This window comes from Kwoniella dendrophila, chromosome 1 (assembly GCF_036810415.1).
Source record: "Kwoniella dendrophila CBS 6074 chromosome 1, complete sequence".
NCBI classification, from domain to species: Eukaryota; Fungi; Basidiomycota; class Tremellomycetes; order Tremellales; family Cryptococcaceae; genus Kwoniella; species Kwoniella dendrophila.
The window spans coordinates 2,850,668-2,877,522 of NC_089476.1; the positions used below are offsets into that span (position 1 = coordinate 2,850,668).

General features: G+C 37.0%; 9 protein-coding genes and 1 non-coding gene across 10 annotated transcripts; 4 read left to right on the forward strand and 6 right to left on the reverse strand.

Moving 5' to 3' along the window:
• Positions 1–131: 131 nt before the first annotated feature.
• On the reverse strand, positions 132–1,091 carry L201_001015 (uncharacterized protein; the record flags this gene model as incomplete). The annotated part of the gene is made up of 2 exons (XM_066216809.1): positions 132–921; positions 1,012–1,091. The coding sequence occupies 2 exons, from the start codon at positions 1,089–1,091 to the stop codon at positions 132–134; spliced, it is 870 nt and encodes a 289-aa protein (XP_066072906.1).
• A 1,879-nt stretch (positions 1,092–2,970) lies between these two features.
• On the forward strand, positions 2,971–3,085 carry L201_001016. Its single transcript, XR_010725541.1, has one exon. It is a non-coding gene; the product is annotated as a 5S ribosomal RNA (ribosomal RNA).
• A 1,469-nt stretch (positions 3,086–4,554) lies between these two features.
• L201_001017 (uncharacterized protein) lies at positions 4,555–7,848 on the reverse strand (the record flags this gene model as incomplete). Its single annotated transcript, XM_066216810.1, has 5 exons — positions 4,555–4,656; positions 4,765–4,851; positions 4,932–5,173; positions 5,251–7,503; positions 7,626–7,848. 5 exons carry the CDS (start codon positions 7,846–7,848, stop codon positions 4,555–4,557), a joined length of 2,907 nt encoding a protein of 968 aa, XP_066072907.1.
• Positions 7,849–8,289: 441 nt separating this feature from the next.
• Positions 8,290–10,318, reverse strand: L201_001018 (uncharacterized protein; the record flags this gene model as incomplete). Its single annotated transcript, XM_066216811.1, has 5 exons — positions 8,290–8,564; positions 8,636–8,813; positions 8,902–9,463; positions 9,534–9,829; positions 9,911–10,318. The coding sequence occupies 5 exons, from the start codon at positions 10,316–10,318 to the stop codon at positions 8,290–8,292; spliced, it is 1,719 nt and encodes a 572-aa protein (XP_066072908.1).
• A 468-nt stretch (positions 10,319–10,786) lies between these two features.
• L201_001019 (uncharacterized protein) lies at positions 10,787–12,922 on the forward strand (the record flags this gene model as incomplete). Its single annotated transcript, XM_066216812.1, has 11 exons — positions 10,787–10,871; positions 10,957–11,095; positions 11,174–11,243; positions 11,312–11,370; positions 11,431–11,614; positions 11,677–11,843; positions 11,949–12,071; positions 12,155–12,236; positions 12,303–12,412; positions 12,489–12,694; positions 12,819–12,922. The coding sequence occupies 11 exons, from the start codon at positions 10,787–10,789 to the stop codon at positions 12,920–12,922; spliced, it is 1,329 nt and encodes a 442-aa protein (XP_066072909.1).
• A 644-nt stretch (positions 12,923–13,566) lies between these two features.
• On the forward strand, positions 13,567–14,373 carry L201_001020 (uncharacterized protein; the record flags this gene model as incomplete). Its single annotated transcript, XM_066216813.1, has 3 exons — positions 13,567–13,761; positions 13,868–14,026; positions 14,101–14,373. 3 exons carry the CDS (start codon positions 13,567–13,569, stop codon positions 14,371–14,373), a joined length of 627 nt encoding a protein of 208 aa, XP_066072910.1.
• Positions 14,374–15,889: 1,516 nt separating this feature from the next.
• L201_001021 (uncharacterized protein) lies at positions 15,890–17,674 on the forward strand (the record flags this gene model as incomplete). Its single annotated transcript, XM_066216814.1, has 4 exons — positions 15,890–16,221; positions 16,324–16,642; positions 16,726–16,898; positions 16,984–17,674. 4 exons carry the CDS (start codon positions 15,890–15,892, stop codon positions 17,672–17,674), a joined length of 1,515 nt encoding a protein of 504 aa, XP_066072911.1.
• Positions 17,675–18,098: 424 nt separating this feature from the next.
• L201_001022 (phosphate:H+ symporter) lies at positions 18,099–19,991 on the reverse strand (the record flags this gene model as incomplete). Its single annotated transcript, XM_066216815.1, has 4 exons — positions 18,099–19,207; positions 19,277–19,490; positions 19,572–19,783; positions 19,856–19,991. 4 exons carry the CDS (start codon positions 19,989–19,991, stop codon positions 18,099–18,101), a joined length of 1,671 nt encoding a protein of 556 aa, XP_066072912.1.
• A 1,777-nt stretch (positions 19,992–21,768) lies between these two features.
• L201_001023 (uncharacterized protein) lies at positions 21,769–22,855 on the reverse strand (the record flags this gene model as incomplete). The annotated part of the gene is made up of 5 exons (XM_066216816.1): positions 21,769–22,056; positions 22,174–22,406; positions 22,536–22,599; positions 22,665–22,700; positions 22,778–22,855. 5 exons carry the CDS (start codon positions 22,853–22,855, stop codon positions 21,769–21,771), a joined length of 699 nt encoding a protein of 232 aa, XP_066072913.1.
• Positions 22,856–24,919: 2,064 nt separating this feature from the next.
• L201_001024 (uncharacterized protein) lies at positions 24,920–26,417 on the reverse strand (the record flags this gene model as incomplete). The annotated part of the gene is made up of 7 exons (XM_066216817.1): positions 24,920–25,057; positions 25,156–25,237; positions 25,337–25,556; positions 25,628–25,706; positions 25,788–25,928; positions 26,001–26,019; positions 26,140–26,417. 7 exons carry the CDS (start codon positions 26,415–26,417, stop codon positions 24,920–24,922), a joined length of 957 nt encoding a protein of 318 aa, XP_066072914.1.
• Positions 26,418–26,855: the final 438 nt, after the last annotated feature.

Consider the following 26,855-nt stretch of genomic DNA (forward strand, 5'->3'; position numbering starts at 1 on the left):
ATCGAATATATATATAAAAAGAGTCCGTGGGGCTAATTAAAGCTACAGTCTACGAAAATCAAACAATAATGTCCATATCAATCAATCGATCGATCAATCTTTCCTATCTTATCTGAATAGGCTGAGGCGGTTTAGAAAGCTGGAGCTGGGTTAGAGGTCTTTGAGTTGAAAGGTCTGTTGAAGATTGTTGGACCGGCAAGGATGTTATCATCACCTACTAAGGTGTTGTTACCTTGAGAAGTGAGGACAGCGTATGAGATACCTTGAACTTTTGGAAGACCTTGAACTTTACCATTAACAACTGGGAAAGTGTTTGATGTAAGACCAGCGATAACTTGAACGTAAGCACCATCAGTTGAAGCTGAAGTTGTAATTGAACCATCATCGGCAATAGCTAAAGCTGGGAAAGCTTTAACTGGTAAAGTTGGGTTTGATGTTGGACAAGATTTGATAAATGCTGAAGCAATTGAGTAAACTTCATCGAAATCTAATGGAGTATCTTCAGGACCTGACCATGCTGGACCTTTTTCAACTGAAGAGTATAACCAAGCTTGATGTCTTGCTTCAGTTGTTAAGATTGATCCAGCAACTGTTACATAAGCTTTTTCAACGATTGATGAAGCAGCACCTAAGTAAGCTGATACACCAACATTTTCAATTAATGTAGCAGTAGCTAAGAATGATGATGGATCAGTGATACCTGGGAATTGGTATGTACATGGTTGAGTAGCAGCTGAACCTAAAGCACCAGAAAGTAATGCTACATGTTGAGCTTCATGTTCAGCAATGTTTTCAATTCTGTTTCTAACCCAGTCAGGGTAACCGGCTTTTTGGAAAGCAGCTTGATCAAATTGACCTAAGTATTGGTGGTAGAAAGCATTTTCAAGATGTTCTAAAGTAAGAGCGTATTGAAGGATGTCACTGTGTGAGTGATCAAGGAGATGAGTTAGTAAAAGATGTACATGTAATAGAGTTTAAGAGGAAAAGTCAAGAAGAAGAAAGACAACTCACGTATCGGTAACAGCACGTTTAGCAGGAGCAGCGTACCCAGAGATGGCAGATAAAAGAGCAAAGGCGACGGCGAATTTCATTTTGATTGAGTTGGTTGATTTGTTGTTTGGGTTTTTGTTGAAGTAAATGAATGTGGGTTGGTCGAGACCTATTAATTATATTAAGTGATTGAAAAGTAAGAAAAGTTGTTGAGAAGATTGGAATGATTGATTGGGATGAAGAAAAGAAAACGATAAACCTGAACATTCAGAAGGGTTTATATATGCATTATTTTGATTGTTTGTGAGCATGAGGAATTGTATCTACAGTATACAATTGTTTACTTGGAATGTAAACAAGCCGTGTAGTATATGGATCATTACGAGATTTGAAATGCACCCAATATGCGGTCGAATCTAATCCATTGAGCCATCTCCAAAAGACAAAACAATCAAAACAATATAGTACAACAGGACTAGTCCAACAAAATCAATCATAACGGCAGGTGTAAACAACTTTTCTGGTCTAATATTAAATCCCTCATAATGTAAATGAGCTTGGATCCTGTAATGTATTTGGTAATGAGACGATACATATTTCTGATTAAATCACAGGTTTGCCTTATGCCGTTTAAAACTGGCTGGAAAGGCCGACATAGGGAACTTCATGTTGTATACTCGTCAGTCATCAATATATGACGGCGCTCGGACTAGGCTGGGATGAACGGCGTTCTTTGCTTTGATACATGACGAGATAACTTCGAAGAACATAAACAATGACGTACAAGATGTAAACAAACATTCAGAACATCAACAGTATGATATGGTTGCGGATCTGATAGAAGTAGAGTCAGGTGTACCTTTACTGTTCGATAAGATAAAACCACGTAAAACTTTAGTTTAATCAATTGATGGAGAGAACTAAGAAGTAATTGATTAAAATCACTAGTCACGAACACTGATTGATTCCAATGAATGAGACATCTCAACTGTATATCCGATAGCACGCAATGACGTTGATTTTAACCTTCTGTGCCTGACTGATGTTTACTCGAAAATAACCTTGGTTCGGCGAGGTCAAAATCACATCTTGAACAGTATGGGCTGTTTTTCTCAATGAGCGTGACTAACTTCGTAAGTGGCTTCAGTTTCTATCCATTTGTTCAAAATTTCTAAAAGTCAATCGCGTTTAAAGAAAGTCCATCTATTGGAATATATAGCCTTCAAATATCAAAAGAGACATGTTTGATCGTCGGCGACTCGTGCTCCGCGTGGGGGCCAAGTTATTTAGGCAGTTTGAACAACCCATATGTATTTTCACGGTGTTTGCTTTGTATATGATCGATCATCATGAGTTGTAAGGTAGGTCAGGTCTGGTTGGGTTGTTTGTTTACTTTGATAAAAATACTTTTCCGATCAAGGTACCGGCACAACACAAAAAATACATTCCGAGAACTTCCATGCTTTACGTAACTCAGTCACTTTCACCTTTGTCTTTTTGCTTGTGAGATTTGAACGATCCTTCTTTGCAAAGTAAACAAGAAATACAGTGCATCGATCAAAGGCAGGCGTACCGTCAGATGAGGTGAGCATATAAAAGATATTAGGAGATCTCAAGAAATAGCCTCGTAAAGGCAGCTTGATTCGAGTTTCCACCAACACAATGTCAGAGAGGAAACTGATGTCTGCAGTATTCGATTATCACGATAAACCGGTGAACGCTTTCCAGATGATAGACTACAGACCACTATGTAGGCTCTTTTTTGTCGACCTCATACTTGTAGTCATTTTCAGCGGAGATAGATATTATCCTATGCGCCCGGAAATTATCTCTGGTAAAGCGCACAGACGAGCACACAAACACAAACACGCACACACACGCTGACAGTCAAATACCCTAAATCCTCGATGGCATCCTTTGGGTTAGTCACCAACATTTGCTATACGATGATATTAATCCGAAATGGCGAAAAATCTCATCTACGGCCATAGAAGGTATAAAACACCGCCTCTCGTCTGCTCGGCGCAGTTAAGTTGCCTATCGCTCGGTTAGTACCAAGGTGGGGGACCACTTGGGAATCCCGGGTGCTGTAGTTTTTGGATTTGGTTTCTTACTGAATGATGTTTTTGCATCAAGAGGTTTTATCATTTGCGGAACAAGTCTGCCAAGCATACCTACAGGATAAATAAGCTAGTTCCGATCCCTGCGTGTGTGTATGTGTGTGTGTATATGTATGAATGTATGTATGTATGAATGTATGTATGTTTGTGACTGTATCTTTCCGATATATCCCCTAAACTAAAAATCTTGTTTTGTGCAAGATTATCGTTAAGTGAGGACTTGTATCTACTTTCTACTTTATATCAAGCCTGATCTTGTTGCTTTATAAGACAATTACGAATACTGATGACTTGATATACACTTACCAGTACAAAAGAGACTCGAATCGAAGCTGTTCATAGCCTGTAATGTATACAGGAGCTGATCTTACAAGACTGGTCGAGTGTCTATAACGATTACTGCATCTCGTCAGCTCATCGACATGATCAACCGACATGAAGATCAAGGGGTAAAGGAGGATACGGTATACCCGCCAGAATATCATGGAATCTCACGATCTCCATCATTTTTTTTATTGAGGTCAAGGTAAACTACCTTTCGAAGCCCACTACATACCCTCTAATCAATATACTTGTTTCATGTATGACTATACCACCTTCGCAAGGATCCCTTTTAGGTGTATTGCTCTTTCATGATTAATCATTTGCAGTTTCCCTTGCCACTCGACAATATATCCTTCAAACCCACAATACCAACAAGCTAGATTATACGCATATCAATCATTAGCATTTCAATACAAAGCAAAAACAAAATGCTCAAACGATCTCATTCAGAAACACCATCACCTCCTGCACTCGAAGAAGCAGGACGACAACAGGCTATTAAGAGATACACTGAATCCGAAGATCATTCGACTACACACCTAACAAATCACCGAAGAAAGTCAAACCCGAAGGTGGACATTCAAATGGAAAAAACAAACCACAAGTCTGGACACCTGAAAGAAAGAAGATTGTCACTGAATTCATCATAGAAGCGGGATACAAGTCAGTTGACTATGACTTGTTAAGTCAACACGTAAGTATTTATCTTTTTCGCAAAATATACGAAAAGATTTCGGTTCTTACACACCACTATCAATATAATCTTTCTTTCATCATGTATCTGTTCCTAGACCGGTCTTACAAAATTACAAATCAGAGATGGTATCAAGCAACGCCACGATGGAAAACCAAATCTCAGATCACACCTCATCGGGTCAGTAGCAAATTCAAAACAACGTCAGCTTTGTCACCTACAAAACCCCTTGGGATGTATGTTATCATCGCCATTAAATTGTATAATTAATACAGTATGTATCTACCATAATATTTATGTATAATATTTTCAAGTGATTCATATTTTATTCATTATCCGATATACATACTATACATAATCATGAGAGGCGTAAATCAATTTTTAACGAAAAAACGAGTATCAAGTGAGATTGATCGTGAGCTGAATTTAAAAAAATTTGGTGAACAACCCGTCTCTTCTTGTTGAAGCATTAGATGATCCTTTAGCATCTTTCTGTAAATTTACTAAACTTTGCAATGATCTCATAACCTGGTAATGAGCGAATATCGATGATGTCAGCTTTCCCCTTTATAAATTTAATCATGACTACTGAATCCTGAAAACCCCAGAGATGAACTGAGATTTAACTCTACTCACCGATTCTAATTTATCTTTCCTTTCCTGTAAATCTAGATGTTGTTTGATCTTAGGATTTTCTCTTGCAAATTTAGCTATTTCTTCTCTCTATAACACCAGAAAACATGATATATATATATATATCAAATTAGCATTCTGATTTATCGTAATGGTGTTCTACCACTTACATCTAGATCATATAATATTCTAGAATCAATCTCTCTTGGGAATTGATAAAAGAATTGTTCCAATAATTCAATATTTATAAACATTGTACTTGTATAAGCTAATTTATCTGCTACTACAGCTAAAAAAGCTTCTGGACAAAAAGCTGATTGATCTGGACCTAATTTACATCTACGTGATTTTATAGCTTGTTGACGTATTTTAAGTAATGATAATCGATTAGAAAGTAATAAAGCATCTCGGCCTGGAAGGGCATGGGAAATTCAAAAAGTCAGCGATTGAGGAAAAACACAGTTATAGGAGGAACGATATTTGACTTACCATCTATTATTTGCGCAGGTGAATATCTATAAGCATCTAAAACAGGTGCACCTTCTTCCTGTATTTCATCATGGTCATTTTCTGTATTATTGATTGGATTTGAAAATCTTCTATTTCTTTTTTCTTGTTCATATTTTTCTAATTCTGCTACATGTTTAATTAATGCATTCATCTTTCTTTGACCACCTAATTTTGATTTAATTTGATTTAATTTATTATCACATCTTTTAATCTCTTCATTAAATTTTAAATCTGATTTAATTCTACCTAATTCCCATTCTCTATCATCAATTTCGATTTCATATTTAAATGGTTTTATACAATTTTCAACTTGATCTGAAGTTAATCCAATTCTTTCTCTTAATATACCATGTGAAAATCCAATGATTTTTTCAGATAATGATTGATGATATGTGAAAGGTTCACCTTTTGAAATCTCATTAATTAATTGTCTTAATCCTTCAGATACTAATCCTGTAGAATCTCTACCAACACCAGATTTAGTTAATAATGAACTGGCAGTTTCTAATTTATATTTCCAATATGTATCCTGTTTTAATAAATCTTCAGAATCGTTTAATTTTTTATCTTCACTTAATTTACCCAATTCCAATGTTCGTGAATCATCCCAATATAATTTCTCTAGTATATTCATCACCTTATCATCTAACATATCTTTCAATTTCGATCGAACGGCAGGTTTCGTAAATTGTGCTGTATATTCTTTGAATCTTGCTTTTAATGCATCGATCGTTTCTGCCATGTATGATTCTGACGTTATGCGTCGATCGTTATATTGTACTTTGAATTGGTAACTAGCTTCTTCTAATTCTAGCTGTACGGCATTGGTGATACCATGTAAACTCGATGACATACTCGTTTCCAGAACATCCATAAGTCTCCGTCGTAGAGTATCTGTACCAACCATTACTTTCTGATCTCGACCAAAATATCTAGCATTTTCACCTCCGAAGAACTCCTCTTCTCGCTTCAATACCGCTCCAGTAACGTTTGGCTTTTCCTTATCTCCTCTGATTGTCCTCAAGACTCCACTTGTAGGAGGAGCTTTGCATACTACACCCACATATCCAAGGTGTAGAGGATACCTTTCACCTCTAACTATCGTAGCACCATGATCTGGTTTGACCAAATCCATCTTGGTTACCACACCTATCGTTCTAGTGCCTAATGGATCTACTCTTCTACTTGCTCTTAAAGCTGGTGAGTTTGCTAAATCGACATCAGCCGCACAAACAGCTAAGATAATATTTGGTTCTCTAATGTATTTATCACATAAACCTGATATTTTATCTTTTAATTGTTCAGGTTGATCCATTGAACTGATTTGGATATAACCTGGTAAATCTATCAAAGTTAGATCCGGTACATGTGGTGAATGGATTTGTAGGTGAATAGGATCATCTGAAACTGCCATTTCAGGTGGGACAGAAAGGTTTAAATCTGTTAAAGTCTTTTGTATTGTTTGGAAAGAAGTTATTTTACCCATTCCAGGCATATTTGGAAAAACACCATATTCTGCTGGACTCGATGATGATGATGATGCTTTGTTTGAAGGTGTGTTGATTAAAGTTAATTCGATAGGTCTTCTTGTAACCATATTATCACCTTTAGGTAAAAATTCATGTCCAACAATAGCTTCTAATACACTACTTTTACCTGAACTTTGACTACCAATTACGACTATTGAAGGTAATTGTAATGCTTCACTTTGATCAACACTTAGTAAAACTGATCTGATTTCTATTAATTTTCTAGTTAATTGTAACAATTGATGTTCATCCCCAGAACTGAATGGATCTGTTGCCTTTTCATCCCTTGAAGAAGCAGAACTGACAGTTGCAGCACCAACTAAGCCTAATAAAGCTTCTTCTCCACTATTGTTACCATTGTTTTTTGGTTCACCAGGTCCTTCACCTGGATTCCATTTATTGTCTTTATTACTACTACTACCACTACTTCCAGTTGATTCACTTGAATTTGAATTGTTCTGTGTTTCCGATGATTTAGCGAATTGAGATGTAAATGCATCCCACCATTCTTTCGTACCATTCCTAAACGCTTCGGCTGTATCCTGAATACCATTATTCGTTTCCGATAATCTACCTTGTAACTGTGCACCTAGTGTAGCACCGAGTTCCGCTGCAGATGAAAGTCCATCTGATGCGCTATTGTATGCTGAAGAGAATTTATCGGAAACATTAGACAGTATTTCTGAAGTAGCAGTTCGAACACCTATATTGCGGTTATGAAGATATAACTTTATTTAGCTTTGTTTTCGACATATGGACCATATCCCGAGTGAAACGATAACAACCCAAGCCAGATGATATTGATTGATGGCAGAAATAACTAACCTTCAAGTTTATAATTTGCATAACCCAAACCACCTGCTCCTATAGCAGCACCATAAGCCGGTATCCTAAAAGCTCGAGCCATAGCTCTAGGTATCGAGGAGAATGATATAGCTCTGACATGTACATGTCTTGCAGATGGCGTTATTCTTGTACGAGCTATTATTGTAGGTCGACTCTGGTTATACAGGTACGGTCTAGCTGTTATGGGAAGTTTTCGTAGCATTTTTATTGAAATGTGAGTGCTGAAGCGGAAGATGTATACAGTGAATTGTGGTTATGTCGGTTATATTTTCGTACCGTGAGCTCAAAAGCTCATACTTTTTCTGCTCTTACAGCACTTGGTGATTGAACTAATCTATCAGTATATTGGAATGAATGAAGCTTGTCACAGTAGATGAATAAATTATTATCGTGAAATAACTTTTGCATCATGGTTATTGACCTGAAATTCAACGATGACGGGTGGCAACGGCGCGTGAACCATCTTTTATTTAATCTTTCAGCAATGATCTCATTTTACGTAAATTCATGTCTTTCATATTAATGTTATATTTTATACCATGGATACTGCATAAATCATACAGACAATGCATAAACAGATGTGATGATGAGGTTTTTGTTTGCTATGATATTGAGATCGATGCAAGATATATTTCCCAGATATCTATAACATTCCTTCAACTCCTAAAGCAACTAAAACTCTAGCTAATAAACTAACTTTTCTTTCTTCAGAATTCCATGTATCTGCACCAACATCTTTAGCATCTTTATTTATGGATTTGACTTCTTGATTTAAAGCTTTTCTCAAAGAAGGTGAAGAAGTCATCATTAATAATGATAATTCTGTATCTAAATTTAATGATCTTGTAGATAAATTTGATGATCCAATAAATGTGAAAAATGGATTTGATTTTGGTAAAGAAGGCGATAACCATATTCCTAATCAAGCAAAAAAAGACAAACAAACGTTAGTTACGAATAGTGGTTGAAATCTTAACGTTTGTACTAACCTTTGGAATGATATGTCCATCCTTCTTTTTCCCATTCTCTCAACCTTACACCCGTACCTTTTTCTTCATTCCATTCTCTACCTTTCCTTACAGCTTCTCTATGAAATCTACTTTCCAATAATGTATAACCTTCGGGTATCAATCTAGAAAACCCTTTCGAACCGTAAAATCCGTTTGCCTGCCAAGATTTGGAACGATCAGCGTTAATGAATTTCACTTGAGTCTGTCAGATAGAAGTAGGATTGCGATGGCAGATGATTACTCACTTTCGGACTAGCAGCAATAACGTTAACATTAGCTGGAGAATGAATAACTTCTTTTTTATATTCTTTATATAAACCAAAATATCCTGAAGTTAAATCGATTTCGACTCTACCATTTTCTTCATCACCTTCAAAACTCTGTCTAACAGCATTCCAGACTTTTGATAAGTTTTTTTCTTCTTCTGTTAAACCTAAAACACCTGATTGAATTACAGGCCAAAACCAAGTATCTATATCAACTCTTCTTGATCTACTTGAATTTGAAGCTTTCCATGAATTTTGAAATGCAGTCAAAGTCGCTAATGCATGTGTAGAGAATTTTCTTGGATGAATTGATGCACTTGGCCATATTAATGAAGCTTTATGTTGTTCTTTTGAATCAAGATTAGGTAAAGGTACTGTATATGTTGGTGATATATGTGCAGGTGGTGAATGATGTAATAAATATGAATATTGTGTGAACAATCGAGTTAAAGATGATAAATATGATAATAATGAAGGATTTGATCTAAAATGTATATATCTATCTTGTCTATTCGTAAAGTATGATGAAGCGAGATTTGCTCTAAAATATCGGAAATAAACAAGCATATCAGCTAAAATCCTTTTTGTTTTGAGCGAAGTTTTTAGCTTACCCGCTTATCAACACTTCATCATCTACACCATACCATTTTCCATGCCATGTACCCCAGCCTTCATCATATCTTTCTGGTACTATTTTCTCCATTAATCCTCTTAATTTTGGTGAACGATACAGCCATACTTCGCATCTATCAGGAAACGCTTCAACCAGTGGTAACAATAGATGAGCAGTTGAAGGCGGCAATGAGGAAGAGGAATTTCTAGATAATCTAGTTGAGCGATGATAATCCAATATGAAAGCTACACGTAATTGTGGATTCGTTGATAAAGCATGCCGTATCGAATCAACCTGAATTATGTTACATATAATAGCGTCAGTTCTGTTGATTCAGCTTATATGCAAATATAGGGATGGTGAGTATGAACATACCAATTCTCCTTCTTCAGCACCTATATAAAGGCTACTTATCAATATCCTCCTTTTAGCTCTTTTGATCATTTCTAGCAATCTAGCATAAAACATTTGAGGTGAAGTTAATAATTCCACTTCATCACCTCTGGCACCAAAACATGGTTGTGTTAAAGATAATTCGCTTGATAAAGTTTCAAAAGCAGGATGTTGATGTGGTTGTGGTTTCTGTATAAGTTGAGAAGAACTTGCATTTGAGATAGAGCTAGTAGTTGAATAGTATTGATATTGATGATGTTTTGGACAATATGATTGGAATTTGGGCAAAGAAGTTGTCAGGGGTGTTACGGTTCTGAATCTCGAAGGTCCAGCTAATGAGGATGTACTCGTTCTAAAAGCATCTCTTATTACTGTCGTTGATCGACTCATTTTCGTTCAATATACAGCTGATCTATTCCCTTATCAATAGAATGAAAAGAAAAGATGGACAAAATAGTCTCAAAAGGAATTTTGATGATTTCATCGAGGTGAAGATATTTTGAAATATCCAACGGAAATACACGATTTAATCGGCCGGTTACAAATTGCTGGAATACAATATATTGGGTGTATGCCTTGCCACGTGGGTATGACTCACCATAACAAAACTAGAACTGTAATTTCTGCAGATCACCGATTTTTTTGAGATGTCTCCATTTCTACATTACCTGATCGTGCAAGCATATACCGTATCATCGCGATTCCCGATTAGACTAGAGAATAGATTAGTTACTCCAAAGGTAAAGGAGGAGATTCAAGCTTTAGCAGAAATTACAGGAAAAGCAAGACCGTTTATCAAATGAGCCAGTAGTCAGACGCTCGATCAACATTAATCTTTCACTAGCTCGATAGCTAAAGATGTATGCGGCAGGCTTATACGGCCTAAAAAGGGCTGTTATTATATTACCTGTAGCATGGACAGGTGCTTGGCTTGGGTATTATGGTGAGTTTCCAGTCTATTCTATCTGTATAAAGTAGCCTACAAAGTTTATATACGGTAGTTGAGCTAATAAAGGAGTGATATATAGCATATACCGATACGATACGGCGATCTCATATTAGAGATCGTAATGACGAATTGGCAAAAACATTGTCTCGTCTACCTGGAGAAGGTTCCGATTTTAGTAAACCTGCTGAAGAGATTGAAAGAGAGGCATTGAAGAAAAGGTTAGCTGTGATGTAGCTGGGAGCTGAAAAGGGAATGGTATAAGCTGATAAGCCGTATTATTCGCCGTGGCCTCATAGATATTCCAGTCTCAAATTTGCAGGAAGGTATTGGAATCCATATGTGGAATGGAGAGAACAAGGTGCTTGGGTCAGTCATATCGATTAGCTTTGAACTGAACGGCATAATAGAATAGCTGACATGCACTATATATCTAGGAATGGGCATTATGGAAAATTGTAATATCAACTATCACTCTGAAATTATTCTATAACGGGTGAGTGTCTTACTGATGAAGGCTCTAGCAAGATAACTGATAAAACGTCAAATTATTCAGAGGTGTGCCTCCTGAAAGACCTATACCGGATTTACCACTTGAACGACCGGATTTCTCATTACTTTATCCCTCAACAACATCTTCGATATACCCCGTATCATCTGGAAAACCCGATACAACGTATAGAAGCCCGGGAAGTGGAGGGTCTGATGTCCCCGTAACTGACAAGTTGACCTGCACTTGGGTAAGCTGATCATTTGCTTTACATCATTCAGAGCGATAACTGACGATCCGGTGTATGAACAGCTTGGTCAATCAACCACATATGTAACTCTAGACAATCTCACAATCCTTACCGATCCAGCCTTGTCAGATAGAACTTTACCATCTCGTATAGCACCACAGAGATTGAGACCTAGTCCATGTGAATTGAGTGAATTGAAAAGGGTTGATGTGGTTTTAGTATCGCATAAGTGAGTTTTATGCTGTTTAAGGCGAATAATCTTGAGCTTCTCTCCAGAATGACCACTCTTGGCTCTAAGTCGCTGATTTAAGCTAATACGCAAATCTTTTCTTAGTCATTTCGATCACCTTGATCCTGAAGCTATCAAAGAGTTAGGTGATAGTTGCGAATGGGTTGTACCTCCAGGTGTGGGGCCATTCATACGTTCATTCGGTGTGACTAGAGTAACAGAATTAGAGTGAGTGTTATGCATTCACGCATTATCCTTGGCTTGCAAAATGAAATGGAAAGGGCAGAAGTTAATGCCTACTTCAAATCTAGTTGGTGGCAAGAAACCAAACATACCCTATCAAGACCAGGTCAAAAGGATAAGGAGTTTACGATAACGGCTGTTCCCAACATGGTTAGTCGTTGTAAATATAGTCGACTCTGGTCTTGGCAAAATCAAGCTGATAGCCATGTGTTATAGCATTGGTCAGCTAGATCCCCTTTAGATACCAATGCGACATTATGGGCAGCTTTCCACGTAAAATCGCACAGTGAAAAGCCCAAGTCATTCATACATCTTGGTGATACTGGGTGAGTGATATCTACGCATTCTATCTTCTCCAAGTATGCTCTAACGAGCGATTGATCAAATATTGGTCCATTACAGATATTCCCCTACCCTGTATCACGCCGTCGGAAGAGTTCTAGGCCCAATAGATTTAGCTGCTATACCTATAGGATCATATGAACCTAGATGGCATATGCATTTACAGCATACAGATCCTGAGGGTGCTGTTAGAATGGCATTACAGATGAAAGTAGGGAAGAGTGTAGGTGTTCATTGGGGAACATGGTTAATGAGTGACGAAGCATGTGAGTTTACCCCTTAATGTACCTTTCTTACCTACCTCCGCTTTCCGCTCTATCAACCTCGTTGGTTCCTACCTCCCGTTAACAGTACTTTGATCACTGATGTCATCTAATGTACTTCCCTCAGATAATAAACCACCACTAGATTTAGAATTAGCTAGACAGAAATTAGATGTCACAGAAGACCAATTTTGTGTATTACCTGCTGGGAAAACAATAGTTATAGAGTAGAGTTAGACTTTTATAATATAATACATATGTTTTGAAGTGCTTCAGCGGAAACAAAACTTTGAATCTTATATTAGGTCATGTATTATTATATAGCATAACCAATCTCGTAACATAGTGAACATTATCAAGCTTTGCAATAATATAATGGTAATGATCAGAGAATATTGATTTCGCATCCCGGTAAAAGTACCCGAAAGACATCCCATAAAAATCGCTCGCCAATCAACCTATTTTTACACTTTCCCTGGAACTATCATGTTCCTCTTTTAAAAAGTGAATCGTTTTGATCTTTTAGCTTGAATTATAAATTGACATGGTTGCCTTATCCAGTTAAGGTATGGGTGTGCGCCAACTCACATTTTGAGGGTGATCAACGTCATGCTGTGTCATGTCGGAATATAAATTATTTGAGGTAGATTCTGCTAAAGAAAGGATCTATACTTAAAATGGCTTGGAAATAAGAATATTTGAATGGAAGATTAAGTCAGTCTACGTCAGCTGAAGCAATTTTTCATCAAGATATCTTGATACATATATATACGTACACTTCAATCCATCTTTCACTTTTTCTTTCTCTCTAATTCTTAAAATAAGTGAATCATATAGTAAACACAGGAACTTACACCTAAACTAATAACCACAATATGTTACCCATAATACTACTTTCTACCATCGCAGCCGTTCAAGCAGTCTCTTTACCTAGACAAGACGCAGCAGCTTCCTCGCCAGCAGCTGTATCAGGTGGTTCTCCAGTATTCATAGCATGTGTCCAAGATGCCAAAATACCTTCTTTGACTCAAAGTATAGCTGTTAATGCATCAAGTAGGGAAGAATGCAGTGTGAGTATATATTCGTTCCCGATATATACTACCATATCTCTGTTCCATATGAGTCGAATAAGCATTGATCCAAAGCTCGTACTGATCATCCCCCATTTTGTTTTAGGTAACATGTTCATCCTCATCGAGTCAACATGATTTAGCATTTTTCAGACAAGATACTTTAGAATGTTATTGCTCCTCTTCAGCAGATGCACCTACATCGGATGAGATAGTTTACGCTACCGATGAGTTGGGTAATTGTAGATCACAAGATGATGCATCTGTAGGTTACAGTGTATTTTAATCAGTGAACATTGAATAGCGAAGTGTACATAGCTTATCATTTCTTTTCGATAGGTCGAATATTTACACTCAACCTATAAATTCTCAGAATGTGTATTACCACCTTTAACACCATCTACATCGAATTTCTCCACATCAGATCCAATAGAATGCTTAAAGAATTGTTCAAACTCATCGAGTACAATTGTGATTAGACCAGAATACGATGGTGATAACGATAAGTTCGAATATGATTGTCAATGCTACGATTCTACACAAGATCAAATTCAAACTGGACAAAAAACAGATTGTGGTTTTGGTATCGAATCAATTTATACCAAAGCGTAAAAGAGAAAGAGAATAAGTTTCAATGGTTCAAGGCTGAGAAGTCTTGGTCCTAAGATGCCTCTAAACGTTATAGTTGGTTGACTTGAGGATTTTATAGACAAATTAATTTGCATTATTATAGACAAATTAGTTGGAAAAGGAGAATCGCACAGAACAGAAGAAGACAACTCAAGTATAATATACTATTTAATAGAAAATACTGTATCATAGAAGCCTTTCGTATCATATAATTAGAGAAGAGATTTTATGCATTAGCGATGAATATCAATCCAGGTAACTTGATGCTCTTGTCTAATATATGTCAGTTCAATTTACGCACCAATAGTTGATATGCAATGTCAAGCATCTGCCAGAGCGCAATGTCACATGCGTATATACAAAGGTCCTGCATGATCGAAAGGAGAACGCTCAGCATGGGCATGGTAAATAAGGGGTTTCCAGCAAGCATGCTTCTCACCAGAATAAGCTATTTATGTAATTCACATGTTAGTGAGTGGTCTTATCAGTTGCCTGTAAGGAAAGGACACTTGAAAGTACAAATTGCTTCCGAAAAGATGGTAGAGTGGGGGTTTGATTGATTTGATGGTTGTGATGACCAATTTTATTAGTTTTAGTTGTTGCGCCCAAAGGAGGTTTTCGGATTCTTGGTTTTTTGACTCCCTTAGATCTGTTGTTTCCGTGTACGTTTGATGCTCGGGGGGTGATCACCATTTGGACTTGATTGCATGATAAAGGGCTATTGCTATCAGGAAAGGCGGTTGAACGTGTGATCCAACCACTTCAACCGAGTTCAGACGATGTTATAATTCCTTGGTTTGCTGATATTCATTTCAAAAATTCTCTTTAAAAAAGGTCAAATAATTATGATGAGGAATTTATATATTTGAGATTTTGGTCAAAAAGGTCAGATAAATTCAGAGTTGGAGATTACGAAGATTGATTAATTATAAATTCTAAGCGAGGTCTGTTCTTCTGATCTCGTTATTATGACTACTGTATCTTTTCTATATTTGGGTCAACTAGTACTACTGGCTTCGGTTCCTGATACAATTATAAGTATAAGTTAGCCGACGCATGTCAGTAGACGTGAATCCCATTGGGCACCCAAAAAATATATTAAGCGGTATGTCATAGTACCGGTATGTACCCCGAGGGGGGAGATAAACCCACTGTTGAGCTATAGATAACTTACAGTAGATACAGCAAAGTAGATGGAAATAGATACGCACTTAATTAGCTTCATCAATCATCATACTACTTTTACGCCCTTTCTCTGCTTTTTTTTGACATCCTTTCGACAACGCCAATCAATTGTGTATCACACGGATCAAATCAAGTAAGAGGACGAAACTATACTGGGAGTATCGTATAATTCTAGCTTCTGAATAAGTCAGTCCAGTCAACCTATATACCACTCAAAAAACAAAAGACTTCACGGTATATAACTCAAGGAATACTTAAAATCTCAGTTACGTCTTAACAACTCTTGCATTTTACTTCAGAGGCAACTCTAAACATGTCAAGATTCGCTTCAACCTCATTAAGAGCTCTTCCTAGAGTATCCAGACCTATTGCAAGTATCCCAGGAAGAGCCTTTATCTCTTCTTCAGTTACAACTCCTGCTTCAGCAGCTTTTGCTCAACAACCTCAACAATCCGATTCAAATTCAGATGCAGCAATTAAAAGTGCTGCTCAATGGGCTGAATTTGGACGTGATCATGTTTGTCATGGTTTAGGTAGATTAAGAGATCATGTAGTTGTTAAAGGTGACGGATTAGATTTATATACCGCAGATGGAAAGAAATTACTTGATTTTACTGCTGGTATCGGAGTAACTAATCTTGGACAGTAAGTTTTGCTTTGCTTATTCGTCACACTAAATTCCCCTCTTAACATGATTATGTTACAAAAGATGCAATATTCACTGATTAAGCGTACGATCGACTATAGCTGTCACCCTCATGTATCCAAAGCAGCCGCAGCTCAAGTTAACGAATTAGTTCATTTACAATGTTCAATTTCATTCCATGCACCATACTTACAATTAATCGATAAATTAATTCCAGCAATGCCACATGAATCTTTAGATCAATTCTTCTTCTGGAACTCGGGTTCAGAAGCTATTGAAGCTGCTATCAAAGTTGCTAGACAAGCTACAGGTAAACAAAATATGATCGTTTTTTCAGGTGCTTATCATGGTAGAACAATGGGTTCAGGTGCTTTAACTAGATCAAAACCTATTTACACTCAAGGTACAGGTCCTTTAATGGTAAGTTTAGTTTTGATCAATATCTATACCTTTATGGCTACCCAATGAAATGGATTTTCAGTTAATGTGTTTTATTTATATAGCCCGGAGTCTTCTCCTCTGCCTTCCCTTACTGGCATCAACTTGGTGTTGCACCTTCGACTTCTGAAGAAGAGCTTGTAAGATTAGCCGAACATCAACTCGACTTAATCCTAAGACAACAAGTAAACCCTAAAGACGTTGCTGCTATATTCATCGAACCTGTTCAAGGAGAAGGGTAAGTGATCATTCAAGACATGTGATTCAAGCCATATCTAGAGATGAATAGCTAATTTTGCCCGATCCTTTTCTCTCGTTCATAGTGGTTATGTACCTGTACCGCCTGCTTTCCTTCGACACTTAAGACAAGTCTGTGACAAACATGGCATTTTACTTGTTATTGATGAAGTACAATCAGGATTTTTCCGAACTGGATCATATTTTGCAATTGAACAATTAGTACCTGAATTAAGACCTGATATTTTAGTATTTGCTAAAGGAGTTGCGAATGGATTCCCAATCTCTGGAATTGCATCAAACAAAGAAATATTTTCAAAATTAGATGTTGGTTCAATGGGTGGTACATATAGTGGTAATGCAGTAGCATGTGCAGCAGGTATAGCAGCACAAGAAGTCTATCAACAAGGTGATATTCAAAAGAACGTTGAAGTCAGATCAAAACAATTATTTAAATATTTAAATGGTTTAGCATCAGGTGAAAAGACAAAACATTTAATTTCACAAGTTAGAGGTATGGGTTTAATGGCTGCAATGGAATTTAGAAATACATCAGATAAATGTACTTTAGAAGGTGTTTCTTCTGATACTAAAATACCTAAAAATATTGGTAAACGTGTACAAGAATATTGTTTGAATAATGATTTAATGGTTTTGACTACTTCAGCATTTGATACTATTAGGTTCATTCCTGCTTTAACTGTAACCGAAGAAGAAATTGACAGAGCTATGAAAATCTTCGTTCAAGCCGTTGAAAACGTTGCTAAAGAGGGTTAGAACAACTGCAAGTTAAAAGATTGATAGTTTCTCAAGAAAAGGTCGACCGAAGGAGGAACGAAGTCATGTGGAATGACAATTAGGTCATATTACGTTGTAGGTTTCTGGTAAATGAATTGATCACGTTCGATATGTCTGTATTATATGAATGCATATGAAATAATCCAATAGTTCGAACATGTTAAATCATGGAATCATTTGAATGTGGTCAAGATTCTGCCCGATCGCTTGTACCATGTACCTTCTATATCGTCAATCAGAATGCATGACCTCTATCAACAGTCAAAAAACATGAGGATTTGTTGCTATAAGACAACATTTTCAGGATATGCTATATATCTATATAAAGAGAGAATTAAAGGATTTTTCAAAGGGAGATTAAAGTAGTATAATGGAAAATGGACATTGAAGATCGTAGCAATATTTAAATTTCTGCAGCAACTCTATCCTGTTCTTCAGAAGTTGTTGAACCACCTTGTTTTTGAGCAGGATGATATGGACCAACATTTGAATCATGTACGAAATGATCTTGAGATTCTTGTGATAAATCTTCCAAAGTTCTACCTTTAGTTTCAGGTAATAATAAAGTTGAAAATATACCTGTTAACATGAATAAAGCGAAAATTTCTAAAATATGTTTCAAAAATTTATTTGTACCACCAATATTAATTAATCTTGAAAAACCAACTTGAGCGACAATTGCACCTAATTTACCTGATGCAGCAGAAATACCATGTGCTGTAGATCTATATCTTGTAGGGAAAGCTTCACCAGGTACAACAAAAGTTGTTGTATTTGGACCGAAATTTTGAAAAAAGTTTGCCATACAATACAAAAAGACGAAAGCTTTTTTACCTGATCCAGTTGATAAAATTTTATCATAACCGAAACCCATTATAACGAAAATAATAGTTAATAATGTGAAACCCATTAATTGAATTGGTTTTCTACCCCATGAATCAATGAATAAGAATGTAAAGTAGTATCCTGGAATTAAACCACCAACAGCTAAAATGATATTTCCAACAGCAGCATTATGTAAAGTTTGCCAAATGTTTAATTGTTTAGTTTTTAATGCTGTTGATGAACCAAATCCAATTGTAGTTAAAATGGTTGTAGAATTTAAACCTAACCCGTAGAATGCAATATCCAATGCAAACCATGACCAAGCAGTACCGAATAAAACTTTACCATTTTGCCATTGTCCAAAGTGATGAATGAAATCTGACCATGTTGCTTTAGGTAATTCGGCTCTTTCGTTATTGTGGATAGGATCATTGACATATGTACCTGACGTAAGGTATGTGTCAACATCTTGAGAAGCTTGTTTAATGTTTCTTTCAACATCCATAGTGTATCGAGGAGTTTCAGGAATAGTTAATCTAAAGTAAAGAGCAATGACTGCTGGTACACAACCAATACCAATAATTAATCTCCAAACTTGATCAACAGCTTTCATGTTGGTAACTGGTTGGTTTTCAATTTGGTGTTTGAAAGCGGCAATACAGACAACAGAAACGATGGCGGAGGCGACTAAGGAAAGAGTATCACGAGATAAGCTAGATTCCTATAGTTGACTTGGATATAGATAACGCCACTTACAGTTACCCCAACCTTGAGAAGCGAATACTGCAGTCATCATTCGACCTCTGATTCTTCTAGCAGCGAATTCAGAAGTGATAACGGCTGATAATGGATAATCACCACCGATACCCATACCCATGATAAATCTCCACATGATCAAAACACCGTAAATGGAAATACCAGCAGCGTGACCGGCAACGGCTTGACCAAGAGTACCAATAATGATGATCATCTGTAGAATATGGTTTAAAGAGGTCAATTATCAGCGACTACTCCGCAATCACACGATTGGTGGCGACTATGATAGACTTACCAACTCGAAACCGTACATTCTCTTTCTACCAACATGATCGGCTAACCAACCGAAAAGTAATTGACCAAAGAAAGTACCGATAGAATGAGCGACTTTGATACCGAGATCTTGATTTGAGGTATTTTTACCACCGGCATGGTAAACATAACCAATCATGGTAGCAGCAATAGAGATGGAGAAAATATCATAAGCATCGGTAAAGAATCCAACACCTAGAATAAACCATAAAAATCATTAGCTTGGTTGAATTATAAGATTTGGTTGAAGAGCAAAGATAGACTTACCAGCTACTAAACAGGCTTTAGCATGGAACCAAGAGAATTTAGCTTCATCAATTTCAGCTAAAGCTGCTCTTCTTCTATCACCAGCTGATACAACTGCATCAGCTCTAGCTTTTTCAGCGTCGAATTGATGGGACATCTTTAATTATTATTGTTGTTGGTTTTGATGACTACTTCCCCTCAAAAGCATATGATATAATATTAATAATCAATAAGAGAAAAACTCTTTTCCTTTTTCGAATGACTGGGGGAAAAAATAAGAAAAATAAAACGAATTGTAAGTTTGGATGTTTAGTATTTTATAAGCTTGATTTACTGTTCCAACTTTTTTTTGTTTGCTTGATTAACCATTTTTTTTCTTCGGTACAAGGTAGAACATCTACTGGTGGAGCGGATATTATCATTCTTTCCAATCACTTTACCACCACACGGTCCCAAATTCAATTTTATCCAATCTACAACTTCCACAATTAATTTATCAGAATTAACGATATATTCTTTTGATAATTGATATCATACGTCCAAAATCCAAAAACGTTCTTGGCGTACATCTAAAAATAGATTCGACCCCCGCATCCTGATCATATTGTATACCCTGAGTGAAGAACAAGGAACGTGCAGTACCACTGTAGTCAATTTTCTTTTTATGTGTTTTGCAGTTTTGTATCCAGGTAAAAAAATGTGAAGTTTGTCAACGGTGAACCAAAATCGAAGGAATTATCGCACGTTCGTTGATGATTTTGACTTTTATCAGACTACAAGTAGTAATCTTAGTAATAGCGATTGCATGTAGTTAAGTGCCTGAGATCGCTGTTTTTGCATGGAAACCCTTAATGGCTTTACGCAACTTTGGTTAGTTTCCATATTTCCGGGATTTTTAGTTGGACGACTTCTTCAGTCAAAGAAGATACTGTAGTATAGATTGGATTACCTTGCTTTTAGAGTTGACGAGCCGCAATAAGACTGTGAGATCTCGTGCGAGTTGATCATACACTTCAGTATTCTGATTCGGTACATTGGTACTCAAAAACCGGAAGATACATTATGAGAGGAAATTCTATTTTTAGATATAAGGGGGATCAATAATAAGCAAAACAACCCACATGATTATTAGAACGCACGTTTGTCGAACTTGATCACTTCTTTCCACATATACCGCTTCACCGTGAAACGATATGTCCTATATATGTCTAATTCGTTTATCCCTCTCATCGTCGCTGGCAAATCATCCGCATGTTTCACGTATGGGATACAGTAGAGTACTGTATGCGTCTCCCAGCTGGTAGATACAGTTTCACTTCGCCGGACAAAACGAGAGCTGTACGGGCTCCGAAGATATCGACGATGTATACTCGATCTGTTGGAACAATTGAGTTTCATCGTCGTGTCAATCTGTAAATATAAAAGTTTTAGCCTTCGATCTAAATTAGTCTTTATTTGATCTACCAATCTTTCTCACTCCAATGTCAATCATTTAGTTCAAATGGATAATGTCATTTGTTTTCATACACTGTTGAACGTGCAATCACACATATCATACAGTAAGATATTCAAGCACATTTGTTATAGCAAGATATGGTTCTACTTAAAAGGCGAACTGTTAATTGGATTGAGAACCCAAACGTTCATTTCGTAGCTGATGGATTGTGGATAAAATGGTCAAAAGATGGGTCTTTTGGGTTCAATAATAACAAGACTTCCTCATATCTTTGCCTCGTGTGGAGGATAATTACATATTAAACAAGCAAAAGTAGTGAGCATAAAATTACTGCATAACCTTGTATTAACCTATGAATTTGTTAATAAGGAAACTTCTGATCCACTTTCACTAATTTACCTTATATATCTCTATCTTTTCTAAAAATGCCAAAACCCATAGCCCTATTCATTGTATCAAGATGAAGTGAATGCTGAAATTAAAGTAATGTTAAACCAGCAACACCCATTAAGGCACCAACAAGACCTAATCCAGCTGTTTCTGTCCGAGCAAAAGCTCCACTAGTTGAGCAACTGGAAGAAGATGGTTTAGCGGATGCAGATGCTGTTGAAGCCTGACTTGAGGCGGTACCAGAAGCGGATGATGATGAGGTGGAACTGGTAGTGGCGTTTGTCAAAGAAGCATCGGTTGTACAAGTTTCGTTTGATGGAACTGAATAACCTTCGATGAGAACAAGATCGGTACATTGATAGAGGTTACCATCACCCTGTATTGGAAAACGACGAATTAGCGAAGATCTCCACAACAGTATGGATGAACATGATAGACACTGAGGTAAAAAGCCGGTACATGTGAATAGGGAGGATACGGGATGGATACTTACACCATCATATTGTACTTGTAAAGTAACTTCACTACCATTAGTCAATCCAACACCTAAACTACCTAAATCAACATTGAAACAAGCATCTCCTTGTTTAACTTGGAAGATCGAACTAGCCAAAGGTATAGAAGTACCATTTGAAGTTGTATTGAAATCGTTAAATCCTGTTGGTGACGATGAAGTTGAGATGAATGCTACAACTGTTGCTAAACTGTGATGAGAGTCGATGTGAACTATAAGAGGAGAATCATCATCAAGTTAGCGTGATTCATACCTGAAGTGAGTACTCAACGGGACTCATGCTTAATAATGATAATAAATCCATTTCCAAAATCGTAACGGAAGAAAGGAGATCAACTCACTAGGTCCTTTACCCAATGGGAAAGGTTGTCTTGGAGAAGCTACATTAGGAAAACCACCACAGTACTACAATGTGAGATTCACCATGTTAGTCGAGAACATATCAAGTTGATGGAAACAATTAAGCTAACCTGAGGTTCGTTATCGTCGTTAAATCCTCGAGATGTCTATATGTTATGTTATGTGAAGTCAGTAATGATTCCTTACTCATTATACTGTAGTTGACTTTTGACTATTCACTTACAGGGTAATCCAAAGTGAAATGAGCCATAGCTGTAGAAGCTACGAAAGCGGCTGCTAAGATTGATTGTATAGAGAACATCTTCAGTTTGCTTTTAATTTCGTTAATTTGGTCTTTTCGATGAGAAGAGGAGTAATTGTAATAAACTTGAAGACTGTGGTATCAGATAATAAAAAGAAACGTGAACTAAGCAATCATTAATGAAGGTATATATATCTATTCATCCACTCCTGATTGATATAGGATGCATTTGTCTATCTGAATTGGCTTCAAAATTATTTTCCGTTGTCAAGGAAGAATTTACGAATTTACTCGAACAAGGTGAACTTAACCTTTGATGCACTATATTTATAGATCAACGTAAAGAATCTTTGTTTTCATTGGTTTGGTGATCGGTGCCTGATTACGAGGCATTAAAAGATCGACAGAGCAGAAACTGAGTCTTTTTTTGAGGGTGCGGCAATAGATTGTCAAGGGACAATTTCGTAGATTAGATAACGATAGATACAGCTTACTCTGCCAAGACCAGCATAATATTGACTACACTAGATGTCCTCAGCCTAACTTGGGTTTAAAGGCTGTTCCATGATAAGTCGTGGTGCTCGTTGCTTTGATATGCTTACAGACCTCACTCTGTAAGCAATGTCTAACAATCTGCTTCCGCCTATAATATGAACGGTTATCAATGGGCCTGTTTATTGCGACTGATCCTGGCTGTCTTGATCCGGTATAGGCTAACTATTGTGAGGGTAACGTATTTACTTAACCTATCGAGGTATTGTGTGTGGGTTGCGAAATATACATACTGTTCTCAGCAGAGTGAGGCTTTTTCTTGCACTTTTGCAGAACACCACCTTACGTAAAGTGACTGGCTTCAGTCTTCTGTCAAGCGGTTTCCACCGCTAAAATATGAAACGCCGCATAATTCCGTAGTAATGGTTTTTTTGCCTCGTGGTTCAGTCGAGGTTGTTGCGTTGAGCATTCCTTCAGCTTTGGAAATTGTTGATTTTGATTTTTCAACTTGCAGTTCTTCTTTTCTTCTTTTTTCTTTCTTCAAAAAAAACCCCCCGCAGGTAAGCCTTCAGATTCAAGCTGCTGACGTGATATCCTCGTTCAAATGATATGATCATCTAACAAAGTGAATCAAGCTGATTATAGTGGTATCAAATTGTAAACTATAGCTCCAAGGTCACAATGCTCGTAACGAACAAAGGTGGATTGGAATGTAAGTTGACATATCTTAGATGACACTTTCGTTCTTTCTATCCATACGCTGCCATCCATTACTCTAATAATATGAGCTGACTTGTACAATATTAACTTTTTATCAGTCTCCAATCTCATCTCAAACTAGCGAGCGGGCCAAGGTCCTGGAATTTCAACCCCCCTTTCATCTTTTACTTCTCAAAAAAGATGTCTGACCGATCTTAGCGGATCCTTGAGTTAAATATATCAAGTTAATTCCCGACCAGAAATGCGTCCACTTTAATTTTTCTTTTTACTAAGAAAACCCTTAGAAGCGTGTTAAAAGCGTGGAGGGTATAATTGAAAATGGACTTGGTATGGGAATGGTGGGGTAGCCTTATATCGTAGTTCTATAAGATTGATTTCCTATGATTTCATCTTTTCAGAGTCTCTTTCAATATATATATGGAGAAGTGTTTTTATCAAATAAAGATTTAAACCCCGATATACATAAAAAGGCTTTAGTGCAATTTGGTGACGTCCTCAATTTTCTTATGGAAAAACTTTCTTATATTCTTTTATATGTGAGAAAGGAGGATAACTCGATCAGGACTACTCTGGGACTGCGGGGAAACTTATGGCTTTAACACAGCCTAGATTTTTATTTATCTAGATGTAATGTTTGTATAATATTGGTTGTGCACAATCATGTATAGTGGTTCATCGTCCGTTTTCTATTATGACCTAAACTCCGGAAATGATAGTTAACAAAATCTCGTAAATGAAGCATACAACTGATACCTCTCATAACCTTGTTCGATTGACAACTATTAGTATTCATTCAAATCTACAATTACGGGTGTGTATCATATATAGGTATTAAACTATGCTTCTTCCTTCCTTCCTTCCTTCCTTCCATATTTATCGCCGATCTCCTGTTGCAAAAGAACAATCGATTATCTAAGGACCAAGGGCAACAGCACCTGGAGGGGGAACAGTGGAAGTAGCTTGAGCGGTTGTGATACCGGCACCAGCTCCGGGTTCATCAGCAGTAGCATTTACTGGTGGGATAGGATGAGCATTTTGTTTCTTTTCATCCTATTAACATTGATGGGTAAAGATGTGTAAATTAGTATTAGTTGGATCCATGCGTTTGGCAAGACGACACAATTTCGGTTACGTAGAATTGAACTTACAGCAATTCGTTTAGCTTCTTCATGTACATCTAAAACTTGTTTTTGAGTAGTTGTGTAGAATTGTACAACCCTATCACCGTATCTAATTGATCAGCGAAAATGATACCAATTTCATCATTATATCTTAGCCAAAAGTTCTTGGAAGAGGTAGTTGGTGATATGGGGAGTGAGAGAAACTCACTTTCTACCAATATCCGTACCGAAAACCTTAGAGTAGTAATCATGGAATCTAGCTGAGAAACCTCTATGTTGATCTACTTCTCTTGCTTTGGCGACACCTGCAGCAGCAGTTTCATTGATTTTACCTGTAACGGTTTTGTTTTCACCAACAACCTTTGAACCGACAGTAGAATCAAGTGAGTTGAAGAATGAGATGAATCTTGATGAAATGCCTTGTTTGTCTACAAGCGATAAGACAAATTATGAGCGAAAACCTCACACATCACTCATACTGTAATATCGCTTCACTTACTGTCAATGTCAATGGCTTTTTGGATGATGTTATCACCAAGAGCGTAACCATGAGCGAGATATTCAGCTACGATAGCAGCCTATAGACCGAAATCCCATCGATTAGCTTGCGCATTTTTATTTACTATTTGTGACTGGAGATTCATCGTGTTTTGACATACTTTTGGTTTATCTTCTTGACTGATGGTACTACCGTCAGTAGCTCCAATAGCGGTAGATCCAGTAGCACCGGTAGGAAGGACAGAAGCTGTTTTTGGTTCGGCATCGGATGCTGAAGTGACTTCGAGATGAGCACCATCAAGCTAAGGATTACAAATACTAATCAGCCGTTGCTCTAAAGATCATTCAGTAAGCTAAAGAATGGCAAAACCTACAGTACCACCGTTAAGCATTCTATGACGCAGAAAAGCAAAAAATATCGAATCAGTCAATCAACATGGACTTGGATCTTTCCAGCATCACCACATATGACCCTTGTAGGTTCATAGATGCTAAGAAGTAAATACTACTTACAGACTTGTTCTCATAGCAGACAATTTTTCAAAAGTGATATCTGCTTCATTTCCAGATTTTTTAACTGAAACTAATTTACCACAGAAAGAAAAGAAATCATGTAATTTATCTTCAGTGGTTTCAATTGCTAATCCACTAACGTGAATTGTGTATCCACTTGAAGGTGCTGATGTTGTTGTTGATGTTGTTGATGGTGCTGAGGTTGATGTTATTGGTGAGGTGGCGGTAGGTGCTGGTACAGATGGGTTAGCTGCTGATTGAGGTGGTTGAGCTGACATTGTAAAAGGTATTGATTATTTGTGTTTCGTGAGTAGAAGTGTTATAAGTATTTGAATGTGTCAGATTTATCAATAACTGATGAGTCTGTGATATAATGTGAAGTGATGTATATGTGTTTATACGATTTATGTATGATAGATAAAGTTTCAACAAAATTGTTATCTTGGAGATATGGCTATGAATGATGGATTGGAGTTACCCATATACTGCGGTGCTGTGTATGGAAAGATACAGAAGAGTACTTTTCATCTTTTTGTATGGTGTACGTCATAATGCTATATTGTAGTCACGCCGGAAATAATTCCGGTTAGCGTGGTATGTGCTAGAAACCTTTTTACTAGTGTGGCACCAAGTTCCTTTTATGGTTGTTCATGCTGTAATACCAAAAGATGAATGCATGGTTTGTCGCAAGCAAGCATTCTGCATACCTATTTTTC